This window comes from Hemiscyllium ocellatum, chromosome 1, assembly GCF_020745735.1.
Source record: "Hemiscyllium ocellatum isolate sHemOce1 chromosome 1, sHemOce1.pat.X.cur, whole genome shotgun sequence".
Classification (NCBI taxonomy): domain Eukaryota; kingdom Metazoa; phylum Chordata; class Chondrichthyes; order Orectolobiformes; family Hemiscylliidae; genus Hemiscyllium; species Hemiscyllium ocellatum.
In genome coordinates, this window is record NC_083401.1 from 131,387,750 (window position 1) to 131,404,304 (window position 16,555).

At 40.3% G+C, this 16,555-nt stretch overlaps 1 protein-coding gene across 5 annotated transcripts in view; it reads left to right on the top strand.

Moving 5' to 3' along the window:
• Positions 1–16,555, top strand: part of mapk10 (mitogen-activated protein kinase 10) — a 125,098-nt gene that overhangs the window by 76,118 nt on the left and 32,425 nt on the right. For 3 of the 5 annotated variants that reach the window (XM_060832037.1, XM_060832044.1, XM_060832053.1), the window contains one exon: positions 2,366–2,437. The exons of the other annotated variants lie outside the window; for them this stretch is intronic. In XM_060832037.1, coding sequence (XP_060688020.1) covers positions 2,366–2,437 — 72 coding nt within the window. The remainder of the gene's footprint in view (positions 1–2,365; positions 2,438–16,555) is intronic. 5 annotated transcript variants of the gene reach the window in all.

Genomic DNA, 16,555 nt, shown 5'->3' on the forward strand with positions numbered 1-16,555 from the left:
GCTACCTTTGTCTTCTCTAATCTTTTCCCCTTCACATATGTATAGAAGCTTTTACAATCAGTTTTTATGTTCCTCACAAACTTGCTCTCATGTTCTATTTTCCCATCTTAATCAATCCCTTTGTTGAAATCTAAACTGTTCCCAGTTTTCAGGTCTGCTGGGTATTTTTGGCTGATTTGTATGGGCCTTCCTTTGATCTAATACTGTTCTTAATTTCCTTTGATAGCCATGGTCAGGTCACCTTTCCTATTTTACTTTTATGCTTGACAGGAATGAACAATTGTTGTAGTTGTTCTATGTGTTCTTTAAATGTTTGTGATTACTTATTCACTATCATATCTGTAAGATTAATTTCCCAATTTATCATAGCCAAATGGTGCCCCATACCATTGTAGTTTCCTTTATTTAGATTCAGAACCTGAATCTCAGAATTAATGTTGCTACTCTCCATCTTTCTATGATAACGTGGTCTCTCATGGGGTATGCACAGCTAGATTGCAATTATTCCTTTCTCATTACACAGTACCCAGTCTTGTTAGTTCTTCAGTGTATTGAGCCAGAAAACCATCTTGAACACACCCCAGGAATTTCTCCTCTATGGCATTGTTGCTGATTACATTGATATGAAGAGATGGGGTTATGGATATTTACTGAAAAAGGTAGGATGTGTGGGAGGGGTGGTTTTCCTCAGTGATATGTCCACTCCTGTTCCCTACACATACAAATCACTCAGCTGAGGGAAAAAAGCCATATTTCTAACTTTGGTGACAACACTAATTTGGATGATACAGTAAATAGTGTAGACAGGTACAGCCTTATGTAAAGATCCACTTTTGGAGTAAATAAGTTGGAAAATATTGTGGCAAATGTGTTCAATCCAGAACTGTTCACTCAGAGAGAGTTCATTTACTTTGGACCTAAGCAAGACAGATGGTCATATTTTCTAAACATTTGAATTGTAAATAAGCAGAAAGAATAAGGAGTTCAAGTATAGAAATCCTTAAAAGCTAGCGAACAAACAAAAATAATTTCAAAGGCTAATGAAAAGTTGACCTTTATTTCAAAGGGATTGGAATACAGTGGAGTGAAAATCATGTTACAGCTGCACAGAATTCTGGTTAAAGCACCATCTGGAGTATTGTGTTCAGTTCTGGTTGCCCCATTTCTGATAGGATAAATTAGGTTTGAGGGAGTGCAGTAAAGATTCACCAAATGATATTGGCCATAAGGGTTATATTGTAATCACTGAAATGTAGAAGATGAAGGGGTGATTCAGATGAACTGTTTCAATAGATGAAAAGCTAAAATGGTGTAAGTAAACTATTCATTTTGCAGCAGAGACAAGGAAATGGGCATATATTAAAATTTGAGCTAGATCATTCAGAGATGCTGGCAGGAAGCTTGTCTCCATACAAATGGTAATGATAGTTTAGAATTCTAACCTGCAAAATGCTGGTCAGTTCAATTGCCAACTTCAAAACTGTTTTTTTCTCTGTCAAGTAACAAGCCAAAGTGATTGGATGGAATTAAGGTATTGCTCAACAGTGATCAATTAAGCAACAAATTCAAGGGGCCTCTTCCTATTTTCTGATCTGCCTACGATCACAATTGGGATATATAATATTATTAACAAAAACATACAAAGGCAGGATGGCATTTAAATAAAAGCTCCAAACTGAAGTCTAGCCATTTTAAAACCTTTATTAAACAATGGACTGTAAATGCAAAAGTCATAAAATCAGATTCAGGCACCAATTTCTCGATTAGAAATTATCATAAATTAGATGATCTGGACTTGAAAGCTACAAATTTCTGACACTGGGCTATATTCAAATGGAACACTTTCAATCTTTGTATACTTGGTGTGAAAAGCAGGAATAATTGATGAACTAAATGCACTAGCAGCAGAGATTTTCTGGCTGATTGGACCAAGACCTTCACTTCAATCCAAATGTGCACTCTCTAGAGAGCACTGCATGCAGCATGTGTCTGGTCAGTAAACAAAATAATTGATTGCCTGTGAAGACCTTTGGAATCCTCTTTTCAAATGGTTATTTGTTTCACAGAATATTTGTAGGATACCACAAAAGCAATTAGTTGAATTACCTCAAACTCCCTCCTGAAGAATGACTAACTCCACTGGTTGTTCATAATACATTGAAACTGCAAAGTGGTTTTATTTCAGGGGAAATGATCATTCATTTCTGTTTCCACTGTGAGTTCTTAAGATATGTCATAAATATGCAGAGCTTCTTAAAAAAAAGTGATAGTTTTCATTGGTTTTCTGTATTGTGGTAGCTGTAGTCACCATGTTTGTTGGTTGATCTGCTTTGGTTAATTATCCTTCCTTCCATTTTATTTTCAGTTGATAACTGGTCAGTGGGGTGCATCATGGGAGAAATGATCAGAGGCGCTGTGTTGTTCCCTGGCACTGATCGTATCCTTCCTAGCAACCTTTGACCTCAAGCCATAGTTTCCTGACAGTAACAGTTGAATGTTCCACAAGAATGGTACTTTAAAATGCAATTATTTTCAACTCCTTGCATTTTCCGAGAATCTGCCCTCTTGTTGTGTATTTACTTTACAAGTGTATTAGTGGAAGCCACACTTGTTTAAAATTAAATCACCAATAATAATTATTGGGTAAAAAATGAGGTCTGCAGATGCTGGAGACCACAGTTGAAAATGTGTTGCTGGTTAAAGCACAGCCAGTCAGGCAGCATCCAAGGAATAGGAAATTCGACATTTCGGGCATAAGCACTGATGAAGGGCTTATGCCCGAAACGTCGAATTTCCTATTCCTTGGATGTTGCCTGACCGGCTGTGCTTTAACCAGCAACACATTTTCAACAATAATAATTATTGCTCAACTAAATACTTATAAAATGTTCATTCTTTGGTTATTTGATGAATTTTCACTCAGGCATCGTGATACACTGTTATTGTAGTGCCAATTGATCAGGAACAGAAACAATGCCATCTGTTATAAAGGGCAACAAAGCAGAAACGGCCATACCACAGACAGGCACATCTTACTTCAGGTAAAATAATGAAACTAATTCTCAGCCAAAAAGTTGAGGATAGTTTGTAAAATAATAATCCAGTCAACGGGTGCCAATGCAAATTCAGGAAGAACAGATTCTGCAAGTTTAACCCGCTTAGGCTTTTTTTAAGGAAGTGATAGCAAAGTGTCTGTGGAAAACTAGGAAGTCCTGTAAATTGTTAAGAGTACAACTTAACATTTGTCTGGGCAACAGCACAAAATAAGTGTTAATAAATCAGAAAACACTTTACTCTCTGTTTGCTTTTCAGTTTAAAAGAGACTGTTGTAAGACAGGCAGTTGATTCTCTATTAAATGCTTTGTATTATCATCCAAGGCCAATTGTAATCACTGGACTTCCATTAAAAAAACATTTTCGCAAAGTTCCCAAGCAAAGAGAGATACTTGTTTTGTTAAAAAGTAGAGATTTAAAGTACATTTTGAGACCATATTGAAAATAAATTGCTTGAACATAGTGCATCTTTAGTTTGAATTTTATGAGGTGCCATTGTCCCCCTGACCCTGTAAAACAGTAAGTGAGTGAGCGTGGCCATGATTACAGTGATTTAAAGATGAGAGCAATATTAACTGCCTTAAGGTGAGACTTCTTTGTTCTCCCTTTACTTACCCTCCCCAAGCCCCATTCCCTCCTCCCTCCGCTCTACCTTAGAAAGTGACAGCCCCATCAAATATCTGGCAGCTGTGCAGTACCAGTGCTGCCAAAGGGGTGTAGTAGCTACCAATTACAAACAATCATGCCAAATGGAAGATCTGGTCCAGTCTGGAGTCTTGGTGAGGGGTTTGGGTCCATGTGCAAGAGGCCAAGGGAAGGAATAAAGTGGGTAGTGACATGGCAGGTAGCACCTGAGAGCGTCCATTGTCTGACACTAATCAGCATAGCTAAAGCTCCCAGGCTTGCTGCGTGGCATGGTCCTTGCTACTGACAGAGTGGTGTCTAACCTCCAACATATTGTTACAGCAGTCACGTCAGAGTGGGAAAAGAGGTGGGTGCCGTGCCCAGCAAATGCTTGTTAGGACCACTCCTGTTCCAAGTCAAACTTTGCAATTGATATTAAACTACGTGATGGGACAGAAATAGGCAACTCCAAAACTACAACATGCATTAGACAAAAGATCCAAGGCAGTAGAGCAACGCTTAATGCGTGCTAATACAAGCATGTGTCAATGAAAGACAACAGTAAGGGAAACTTGCTGCCTTGTATGCTTCAGGATGGCAACTCAAATAGTTAAAGCTGTAATCAAATTAAGAGTTGACATTCAACAGCAATCAACAGAACAAATAGACAACTGAAATATATGGCCTAAACAATAGAGAACAAGCAAAAATAATTTGGCCAAACTGTTTGGCATGCTCGCCAGCTCGCATTACTGAGCACCACATCCAGTTGCATGTAGATGTTCAAACAGTAAGACTTAGAGAAAGTGAGGACTGCAGATGCAGGAGATCAGAATCAAAAAGTGTGGAGCTGGAAAAGCACAGCAGGTCGGGCAGCATCTGAGGAGCAGGAGAGTCAATATTTTGGGCATAAACCCTTCATCAGGAATGTGTAGGGAAGAGTTACAAAGATGGTTCTTAATGATAGAGGTTGAAGTTAGAAATGATACTTGCAAAAGTTTGGCAATTTTAGCTTGAAAAGTGACAACTAATGGTAATCTTAGCGGTTTTTAAACAGTAAATGCTGCAGAAATGGTACATTGAGAGAATCATTTCATTTATTGTTAGAGAGAGATGACTGATAGTAGTTTAAATCAACTAGGTAAAAACAAAGGCTGCAGATGCTGGAAACCAGATTCTAGATTAGAGTGGTGCTGGAAAAGCACAGCAGTTCAGGCAGCATCCAAGGAGCAGGAAAATCGTGTTTCGGGCAAAAGCCCTTCATCAGGAATAGGTAGTAGTTTAATCTGAGGGTCCCCACTGCCTCAGATGAGGAGAAAGTTTGAGAAGGAGAATTCCTTGTCGTACAGGAGTTGAATCTGTGCTATTGGTGTCAGTCTCTATCACAACCCACCCATCCAGCTAACTAATCTAACTGACCCCCTCCAAAATGTGAGAGTAGAGCATGGGGCCACACTCAAATGACTGAAGAACAAATGTAGGATTATTATCAGAAAAAATTAGACAAACCCTTAGATAGAATAGTGGAGGCAAAAACTACAAATCATTTCAAAATCAGTTATTGTTGGGATGGAAAACTTTAGAGTCTTTCTAGACAGATGAACTAGAGGACCTGAGCTTGCTTTCTCAACTGAAATCATTTGTATTATCCTTGTAGCCATCAACTCAAGTCAGAACTGGTCTGAAACACAGTAGCATGACTGCAACAAAATAAATACATTGAATAAGAAATAAACCATATTTGCTCAGTTTTCTACTGCTTTTTGGCTGTAAATGTAAATGGGTCAGAAGTGTGGAGATTTAAAAGGGACATGATATCCTATAAAGATGATAGGAAAGCTATCTGCTTAGAATGTCCATGTCGAGTCATATGATACCTAAACATGGGATTCAAATAGCAGTAATTAATGCAGCGTTCCGCCATATGCTAATCAATCAGGCTGTTGTGGCTCAGTGTACTGTTCCTACCCAGGCTATGGGTGCTGGATTCAAGTTCCACCTGCTCCAGAGGTGTGTTATCACAGGTTGACTAGAAAATACCTAAGGCAAAAGTGGGTACTGCAGATGCTGGAGATTAGAGTCAAGGTTAGAGTGGTGCTGGAAACGCACAACAGGTCAGGCAGCATCCGAGGAGCAGGAAAATCGATGTTTCGGGCAAAAGCCCTTCATCCTGATGAATCTAATCTTGTTGGAAAATACCTAAGCTAATCAACAATGTTGTAGTGTAGTGAAAGTGTCCCTATCTGTGGTCCCAGGCAACCTTTTTCAAGTCCCAGGTCGTATGATATCATCAGGTTGATTGAGAATATTTAAGAGAATATTTGAGAATACTTGAAAGATGGAGAACCTGTATGACCTCCATCAGTTCCTACTTTCCAAACAAATATACAGCTATAGAGTTTGTTTTTTTTTAAACATCAGGAATTGGAGAACATGTGGCTTCCAGAAATTTTACTTTAGATGTAGCTCAGAAGTATATATAAGCTTATGGTCAATCTTTGTAGGATATAGTAGGTGCTGGGTGTGAATGCTTTGAATTCTGTTCTCAGAATGGAATGATTTATCAAAACATAGATGCTGGAACAAATACAGTGCAAGGAGATTGTTTGCCCAATTCAATTTATGGATTATTGTGTCGGCATTCAGACAGCCATCTGTGCTCATAGTTTTCAATACACTTTTGATGATATATATTAAAATAAAATACTGCTGACTTGAAACTCTAGACTCAGTTATCAAGCATTTCCTCCCAGGCTGACCAGATTCCTTTGTCAGACTGGCATAAACTTTGTGCTTCATCACATGTTTTCTTGCTCCTGTGCACAATTCATGCACACATCATATCCAAAACCTCAAGTTTATTCTTTGCAATGTTTATTTCAATCTGAGTAAAGTAAGCCACAAAAATTTGAAGTTTTAATTATAATTTATTTCAGATACATACTAACTGATCCAGTCATAATCAGAGAACCACCTGCAATTGCTTTTTTCATCATTATCACACCACTACCTCTGTTGTGACCCAACAATCTGACTTTGGCCACTACAATTTCTTGCCTTTATGCTGCCCTTACCCAGATCTATCTTACCACCACTACCAATCTATATCGGCTCCAGAAGCGTTTCGAATTTCAAAGTTGTTCAAATCCCTCCATATCCTTGCCCCTCATTATCTTGGTATCGTCTTTCAATACCACAATGCTCTACATTACTCCAACTCTGGATCCATTCCTTTCACAAGTTATTAGCTATGCGTCCAGTTATTTATACCCTGAATTCCACATTTCAACCCTTAATCTCCAAATCAGTCTCTCTTTCCTCTTTGAATACATTCCTTAAAACATACCTTTGAGCAAGCTTCTGGTCACCTGCTATGTCCCCTGATGAGTTTTAGTTGCATTTTTGTCTGATAATGCTGCTATGCAGTGCCTCAACTCGGTTTTTGGTCTTCTTTGCAAGCTCTTTTTGTTGCATTCATTACAAACCTCACAACAGTCATTGGAGAATTTAATTGCAGAATAATTTGACAGCTAAGAAGAACTTTTAACTTTTCAGCTTTCCTATTCTTATCATAATAACTTTGTCAGCCATTGAGTTTTACTTTCAACTCTAGAATTCTGTAACTCCTCAAGGAAAATTTGTTGCAAGTTTTTCTGAGGTTTGGTACACATGATCATTGTAGAATCCCCCCAGTGTGGAAGCAGGGCATTCGGCCCATCAATTCTAATCTGACCCTCTGAAGAACATCCCATTCTCTACCAACCCCCTACCCTGTTCCTGTTACCCTTATTCGCCCATGGCTAATCCACCCAGCCTGCACATCCCTGGACACTATGGGTCAATTTATCATGGCCAATCCACCTAACCTGCACATCTTTGCCCGATAATATGAAATTAGGAATAGGAATAGGCCATTCAGCCCCTCGGGCCTGCTCCACCATTCAATGAGATCCTGTTGATCTGTAACCTGACTCCATATATCTGTCTTTGGTCCCTAACCCTTAAAACCTTTTCATAAAATTAACAACTGATTCTGCATCCACTGCTTTTTCTAGAAGAGAGTCCCAAATATCTACCACTCTTTGTGTATAGAAGTACTTCTTAACATCTCTCCTCAGTTATCTTACCCTAATTCTCAGACTATGACCCCTATATCCAGAACCCCAAATCAGTGGAAATAGCTTCTCATTTTCTGTTACTTTGTTGAAGATTTTAATAAAATCACCCCTTAACTTTCTACATTCTAGTGAAAATATACAATTTTCATAATTTCTCCTCATGACTAATCTCCGAAATCTTCTTTGTAAACCTACATTGTACTCCCTCCAGAGCCAATATAAACTTCCAAAGATGTAGTGCCCACATCTACTCACTGTACTCCAAATGGGGTCTAAACAGTGTTTTGTATAACAGCAGCAGAACTTCTGCATCCTTGTACTCCAGATTTCTGGATGTAAAGGCCAATATTCCATTAGCTTTCTTGACTGTTTTCTGCACCTGTTTGTGATATTTTAAAGGCCTTAGCAAGTTTTGAGAAGATTTATAGCTCAGGTTGAGGTTCTGGATGTAAGTTTGCTCACTGAGCTGGAAGGTTTGTTTTCAGACGTTCCGTCACCATACTTGGTATTTTAAAGGCTTCATTCCTGAGAAGGGCTTTTGCCCGAAACGTTGATTTTCCTGGTGTTCAGATGCTGCCTGACCTGCTGTGCTTTTCCAGCACCACACTAATCTTGATTCTAATCTCCAGCATCTGCAGTACCTGCTCCTACCTAAGTATTGTAAAGGTCTGTGCACCTAAATGCCTAAGTCTCTTTGGCCATCCACTGTATTTCCCTTCATACCTTTAGAATGTACCTTGTTGTTTTGTTCCAAAATCCATAACCTCTCACTTGCTTACATTGAACTCCATCTGCCAGAGTTTTCTCCATTCACTTTGTCTATTAATTTCCCTTTGTAGCTATATGCTACCATCTACATGGTCTTCAATGCCCTCTAACTTTGTGGCATCAGCAAATATAACTTTCAGTGCTAAGTTGTTCATAAATAATGTGAATAATTGAGGCCCTAACACCGATTCTTGTGGGACACCATTGTTCATATCTGCCAATTTGAGTACCTACCCATTATTCCAACTTTCTGTGCCCTGCCACACAACTAAGTTCCTAGCCATGTCAGTAAATTAGCCTCAATTCTGTGGGCATCTACCTTTGTTAAGATTCTCTCGTGTGGGACTTTATTAAGTACCTCTGGAAATCCACAGAAACAACATCCATTGACGTTAGTTACCTCTTCAAAACATTCAATGAGATTTGTCAGGCATGACTGACCTGTTATGAATTCATGCTGAGTCTCCTTAATTGGCTGGAAATATTCAATGTGTTCCATTACATCATCCTTGACTAGATTCCAACAAGTTCCACACCATAAATGTTAGGCTAACTAGTCTATAATTCCCTGGCTTTCCTCTTTTGCTCTTCTTAAAAAGCAGAGTGACATGTAATTTTCCAGTCCAAGGAAATGATTCATGTATTTAGGGAACTCTGAAAGATTACAGTTAGGGCATTTACGGTGTGCTCCTCTACTTCCTTTAACACTCTCGGATGGAAAGCATCATGTCTTGGGAATTTGTCATTCTTTAATTCCATTAATTTCCACATTACTGATGTTTTAATTAGATGTCATCTGCAAACTTATTAACTATACCTCCTACGTTCACATCCAAATCATTTATATAAATGATGAAAAGTAGTGGACCCAGCACCGATCCTTGTGGCACCCCATTTGTCACGGGCCTCCAGTCTGAAAAGCAACCCTCCATGACCACCCTCTTTCTGCTACCATAGAGCCAGTGCTGCATCCAGATGGCTAGTTGTCCCTGTTTTCCATAGATCTAACCTTGCTAACCAGTCTCCCATTAGGAACCTTGTCGAATGCCTTACTGAAGTCCTGTTTGATCACGTCCACTGCTCTTCCCTCATCAATCCTCTTTGTTGTTTCTTCAAAAAACTCAATCAAGTTTGTGAGACATGATTTCCCATGCACAAAGCCATGCTAACTATCCCTGATCAGTCCTTGTCTTTGGGCTGAGGAGTAGCAAATGGATTTAGATAAATTAGATAAATACAAGATGCTGCATTTTCGAAAAGCAAATCAAAGCAGGACTTATACACTTAATAAAAAGGTCCTGGGGGGTGTTGCTGAGCAAAGAGTGCATGTTCATAGCTCCTTGCAAGTAGAGTCATAGGTAGGTAGGATAGTGAAGAAGCCATTTGGTATGCTTTTCTTTATTGGTCATAGCATTGAGTACAGGAGTTGGGAGGTCATGTTGTGGCTGTACAGGACTTTGGGTAGGCCACTGTTAGAATATTGCGTGCAATTCTGGTCTCCTTTCTATCGGAAAGATGGTGTGGAACTTGAAAGGGTTCAGAAAAGGATGTTGCAAGGTTGGAGGATTTGAGCTATAGGGAGAGGCTGAACAGGCTGGGGCTGTTTTCTCTGGTGTGAGGGGTGACCTTGTAGAGGTTTATAAAATCATGAGGAGCTTTGATAGGGACAAAGCATCTTCCGTGGGGTGGGGAAGTCCAGAACTAGAGGGTATAGGTTTAGGGTGAGAGGGGAAAGATACAAAGGGACCCAAAGGGCAACCTGTTCACGCAGAGAGTGGTGAGTGTATGGAATGAGCTGCCAGAGGAAGTGGTGGAGGCTGGTACAATTACAGTACTTAAAAGGCATCTGGATGGGTATATGAATAGGAAGGGTTTAGAGGAATGTGGGCCAAGTGCTGGCAAATGGGGCTATATTAATTTAGCATATCTGGTCGACGTGGATGAGTTGGACCAAAGGGGCTGTTTCCGTGCTGTACATCACTATGACTCTATGACTAACATTTATTTAAAACAACCCCTATTCCTGATCCACTATTAATTTCCTGGGACTTCCAGCAAGTTATCCTTTTCCTTTGTAAATACTGAGACAAAGTAATTATACAACGTGTGTACCATTTCCCGATGTCATCACTTTCAGCCCTTTATCGGGCCAAGGGTGTCACTGGCTAGGCCAACAATATTCTGTTCAGGAGTCACATGTAAGGAGACCAGTTTCCTTTCCTGAAGGACAATAGTGAACCAGATGAGTTTTTCCAACACTCAACAATGGATTCATGGTCATCATTAGACTCCTAATTCTAGGTTTTGTTTTCCAATTCACGTTCCATTATCTGCCATGGCAGGATTTAAACCCAAGTGCCCAGGTCATTACTTGTGTCTCTGGTACAGCAGTCCAGCGATAATGCCACCAGGCCATCATCTTCCCAGTGTTGACAAGCTGCTTTCTCTTACTGTATGAAATTCCTTTTTATTCTTTTTGATGTCCCTGGCCAGTTTCCTTTCATAATCACTTTCAGGAGCTCTTATAAATTGCTCTGTGGTCGTTTAATGGTCCTTAGGTAGCCTTTGTATATTTCCCATTCAGCAGAATCTGTCCTTTTTCTTTGCATTGTTAAAAGCTTTTTAGTTTTATGCTGCCCCTTAACTCTTTAATTGTCCATAGATAGTTTTTCTGTGTAGTGCAGCTTTTCCGTCTCAGGGGTATAATTTGGTTTAGTATCGCACTAAATGTTACCGTAACCATCCTCCACTGTTCTTCAGTTGTTTCAGCCATCTGCCAGTTTACTGCGGGTCTTAATATCATGGTTGTTCTTAAATCCTGAATAGAAACAGTTTGAATTTGGTTTTAATGTTGTCATTTTAGTCTGTGTAAATTGTTCCAAATGCAGTGTTTAGCTGTTGTGCAGAATGTGCTACCACTTATCACCTAGTTATTTCACTGATTAGAGATGCGAATGAGAAATGAGACAACTATTCAGTGTCACCTAATACCGTATGACAACTAAATGCTGCATTTGGAACTCAAGAGCTAAAAACGACAATTTGTTCATCTACATGCACAAAAAGTTTTTTTACTGTAGTAATTATTTATTTCTGAGATAGCATTGAATTTCACTGATGCACTGAATTTCAACTCGACAAAAATCGACTGGTTGCTATTGATTTCCTTTTTTCATTAGTTCTCCTTTTGTAAGTTATGCGCATATTTCCTAAATTAGATTTCAAGATTTTACCAAACCATTTGGGTTTAAATATTGCTTTCACATCTTGCACCTTGATATCACACCCATGCCAGTAGTATGTGAGTTGTGATATTTGTAAATTAAAAAGATGCACATCAGCGATGTTTGCTAGCACAAGATGTAACTTGCTATCGGTACATTAAATGACAGTGGGTAAATGTGGAGAAGAATCACAGGGAAGTCAGTCCTCAACGGGTACCACACGATTTGGAACTTTTTCACTTAGAGAATCATGGAGCGCTAGGGGTCCTTCCTATAGTCTCATGTAATTTCTGAACTCTAACTAGTGACTATTTTCAATTTCCCAGTTGGCAAAGCTAATGAGGATAAGCTTAAAGATGAGACAGCTAATCAAGATAAAACTTGAGTGAAGAGCTTTTGAACTCACTCACTGCTGAGACTGAACACCGTCAGCTAACCCCAATCGTTTAATGACCATTAATCTGATTTACTCTAATTCCCATGCATTTTGCAACTTCCACACTCCACCTCAATGTTTAAAGCCTTGAATCTACAACATTGCTTGCTTCCCTGCATTGTGGATTACCCTGACCATCCTTGCTAACTAGCAACCTGAAAATAAGAAGTGGATGTACTGGGTTTACAGAGACCTGTGCCTGCTTGTGACTTCACAGACCCAGGCACTCAATTCTTTTCACCTGTCTGACACCATGGAGATAGATCATTTATGCTTTTGTCATTTGGACATTGAGAAAGCTGCCTGCTCTGTCTGCCCAATGATGTTGATATGAGGCTCAATCAATATTGATGGTGAGTATGAACCATCAGCGATAATTGCAGCATTTATAAATACAGTCAGTTCTGATAGAACGCGATAGTTCCATCCTCAGGTCATCTCATGTGATAAGAAAATCATGTAATAGCTGCACCATTTAAACTAATGGGGTCAGAATCATGTCACAGTCAATACAGGGAAGGAAAGTTCATGTTCTACAAATAACGGTCTGAATTCTTCAATCGCATTAAAGCCAATTCACATTGAAGAAACACACATTGTAGCAGAACCGATTGTAGCCCACATTGGGGAGCCTGGGGCTTCTAGCTGGCTGATCTCTTACAGCCAGGCTGTATTTGTTAAAAGCAAGGGGGAGGTTTTATTGGTTGAGTCTGTAAGATACAATACACATGACACAAGTTTCCAGCACCCACTGAATTTCTGATACTGCAGAGGTAGTACATATTCACAGAGCCAAGCGGGCTTTTCCCTCAGATAGTAGGTATGTACTCTGTTCTATTAATATGGTGTTGTAATTTTAGCCTTTGTAAATTGCTGGCTTTATCCTTTGCTTTGTTCCAAATGGTGAGGCCCATTGAGTTTGCTCTGCCATTCATTCATGGCTGATAAGGTCCACAACCTAATTCTCTTGCTTTTTCCCCGTCACCCTTGATACTCAAGAACCTATCTCAATCTTCAATATACTCAGTGACCTGGCCTCCACAGCCTTCTGTTGCAGTGAATTCCAAAGATTCACTGCTCTCTGGCTGAAGAAGTTTCTCCTTATCTCTATTCTAAAAGGTCTTCCCTTCACTCTAAAGCTGTGTCCTTGGGTCCTGGTCTCTCCCAACAAGGGAAACATCTTCCCAACGTCCACTCTGTCCAGGCCATTCAGGATTCTGGAAGTTTCAATTAGATTCACCTTTTCATGAAAGTGATGCTTACATTTTTGAACCCACTGTACTTCAGGCAGTATTATGCAGATAACTGCAAAGTAGGTCCGTGAGATTTGGACATTTTCCTCATGTATTGACTTCTGTTCTAACATCTAACATGACAGCCGGCATTGTATTGTTTATCTCTTTCAGTTTTAGAAAGGATTCTTTTAATCATACAAACAGTCCCATAAAACACATCAGAAAAATTCAAATATTATACCTTCTTAATATTTAATTCTGGGAAATGTTCTGCCCTAGCATAACAGCAAGAAGATTCAATGATAATAGAAAGCTCGGCCTTTCTGCAGGAGTTAGGCAATTATGTCCGATGTCCAGTGGCCTATGCTGTAGCCGTACATGTCAAATACAGTGTAGTGAAAATTCTCTCTTGCTGTTACTGAAGGGACAGAATTTTCCTTTCCCTAACCAGTGGGCTTGCTGGCAGGATGGAGAGGTCTGCCCTGACCACTCTGTGGTATTGCAGAGGAAGGAGTGAATCCTTCTCCAGCTGTACTTGCTAGATTGAGGCCCTTACATATTTTCTTTATTTTTTTCTTGGGATGAGTGTATTGCTGGATTTCACCCCCTCAGTACATTCCTCACGCCTCACCTCCCCTTCTATCTGCAAGACCTCCCTCCTACACTTACTTGGCCATAGAATCCAGAACCTACCACCTGCAACTGCCTGTAGACTTAGTCCCATTCCTGTTCGCTGCAGCGTCTGGCACTGCTAGACTGGACAGCTGCCAGCCAATCTGATTGCTGGAGGTTCTATAGGAGCAAGTTACTGCAGATGCTGAATCTGTACATCTGTACTGAAGACAACCAATGCTGGAGATCACAGCAGATCACATGGTATCCACAGAGGCACAGTAATCAGACCTGAGGGAGAGTCATCTAGACTCCCATATACCTGCTGTACTCATCTTTCTAGCGGTCATAGGTTTAGAAAGTGTTGTCAAAGAAGATTGAGTGAGTTACTGTGGTGTATCTTGTAGATGGTACTCATTGCTGATACTGTGCCAATGGTGAAGGTATCGAATGTTGAAGATGGCGGATGTGGTGCCGTACAAGGGGGTTGCTTTCTCCTGGATTGTGTCAAATATCTGGAGTAGTATAAGAGATATTTTCATCCAAACAAATGGTCAGTATTCCATTACATCCTTGACTTACACATTGTAGATGATAGAAAAGCATTGAGTAGACAAGAAGTAAGTTACTCACTGCAGAATGCCTAGCCACAGTATTTATGGATAGTCCTGGTCTATTAGTTCCGGTCTCTCATGGATCTCAGATGTTGACAGTTGGGGATTCAGAGATGTTACTCTCACTGAATGTCAAGGGACAATGGTTAGATTTTGTCTTGTTGGAGATGAGCATTGCCTGTCATATGTGTCGACATGAATGTTACTTGCCACTTTTCAGCTCAACATTCTGCCCTGATTGGATTTGGATTTGCTCAGATTGCTAGAAGCTAGTTAGAAAAATAGCCATTTTCTTGCATGCAGAATCTTCAATAGTGCCTTTCACAGCACACTAGTGCTCACATGAAAACATGAATTCCTCAACTCACCAGCAGCCTCGAGTACATCAGTCCACTAGCACACACAGATTAGGGTCAAATCTTGTTTTTATTTCCCGTGTCTGAACACTCTTTAAGAGTGAAAATACAATGACCTCTCACCCAGACTGTTGTTTTTTCTCCCATTGTGTTCATGGTCTCAATAACAGCAGGAGAGTACAGATTAGGTTGAAACACATTCCCCCCTTTGAAGCTTCTTTGACACCGTCAAGTATAGTTTTCGAGAATTCCTCTACAGAGTGCTGCTGGATTTACATCCACAGTCATTTTTTTGGTTGTATCTCCATTATTAAAAGGAAACAAAGTTAGAGTCATAGAGTCATAGAAATGTACAGCACGGAAACAGACCCTTCCGTCCAACCCCTCCATGCCGACCAGATATCCCAACCAATCTAGTCCCACCTGTCAGCACCCAGCCCATATCCCTCCAAACCCTTCCTATTCATATACCCATCCAAATGCCTCTTAAATGTTGCAATTGTACCAGCCTCCACCACTTCCTCTGGCAGCTCATTCCATACATGTACCACCCTCTGTGTGAAAAAGTCACCCCTTAGGTCTCTTTTATATCTTTCCACTCTCACCCTAAACCTATGCCCTCTGGTTCTGGACTCCCTGACCCCAGGGAAAAGACTTTGTCTATTTATCCTATCCATGTCCCTCATAATTTTGTAAATCTTTATAAGGTCACCCCTCAGCCTCCGATGCTCCAACGAAAACAGCCCCAGCCTGTTCAGCCTCTCCCTATAGCTCAAATCCTCCAACCCTGGCAATATCATATAAATCTTTTCTGAACCCTTTCAAGTTTCACAACATCTTTCCAATAGGAAGGAGACCAGAATTGCATGCAATTTTCCAACAGTGGTCTAATCAATGTCCTGTACAGCCACAACATGACCTCCCAACTCCTGTACTCAATACTCTGACCAATAAAGGAAAACATTGTAGTTAAAAGCTCTGTATATCCATAGGTAATCTAGGATGATGAAAGCTAGCTATGTGACTCCAAAAATGGAGAATTTGCCCACTAATTGACTCCAGTTGTGCTAGGGCTCCTTGATGCTACACTCACTTGAATGCTGCCTTGATGTAAGGGCGATTTCTATGACCTCACCTCTCTGAGCGAGGTACTGAAGTCCCCTCTCTAGCCAGTTAACAAACACTCAAAATGGACTGGGATAGCAAGCAAATTCACCCCAAAATCCTGCAGGAACATTTGCTGATGGGACGTTGTTTCCACAAGTTGAGCTGTCAGAATCTGAGAATAGCTGCTCCTCTGATTACAGGCCAGTTTTCTGTCAGATTTGTTGCTGATAGGCATATGTCAGCAGAAACCATGGGAAAGAAGCAGCCTATGATTGGGGCAACAGTGAGAAGATGATGCTACCAGTCAACTGAAGGTGGTGGAGGGCAGGGAACACGAATTGAAGCCACACTGGAGAATCAAAGCTGGTGGGGATGAAATTGTGAGGGATAGGATCTGCAATTCGGAA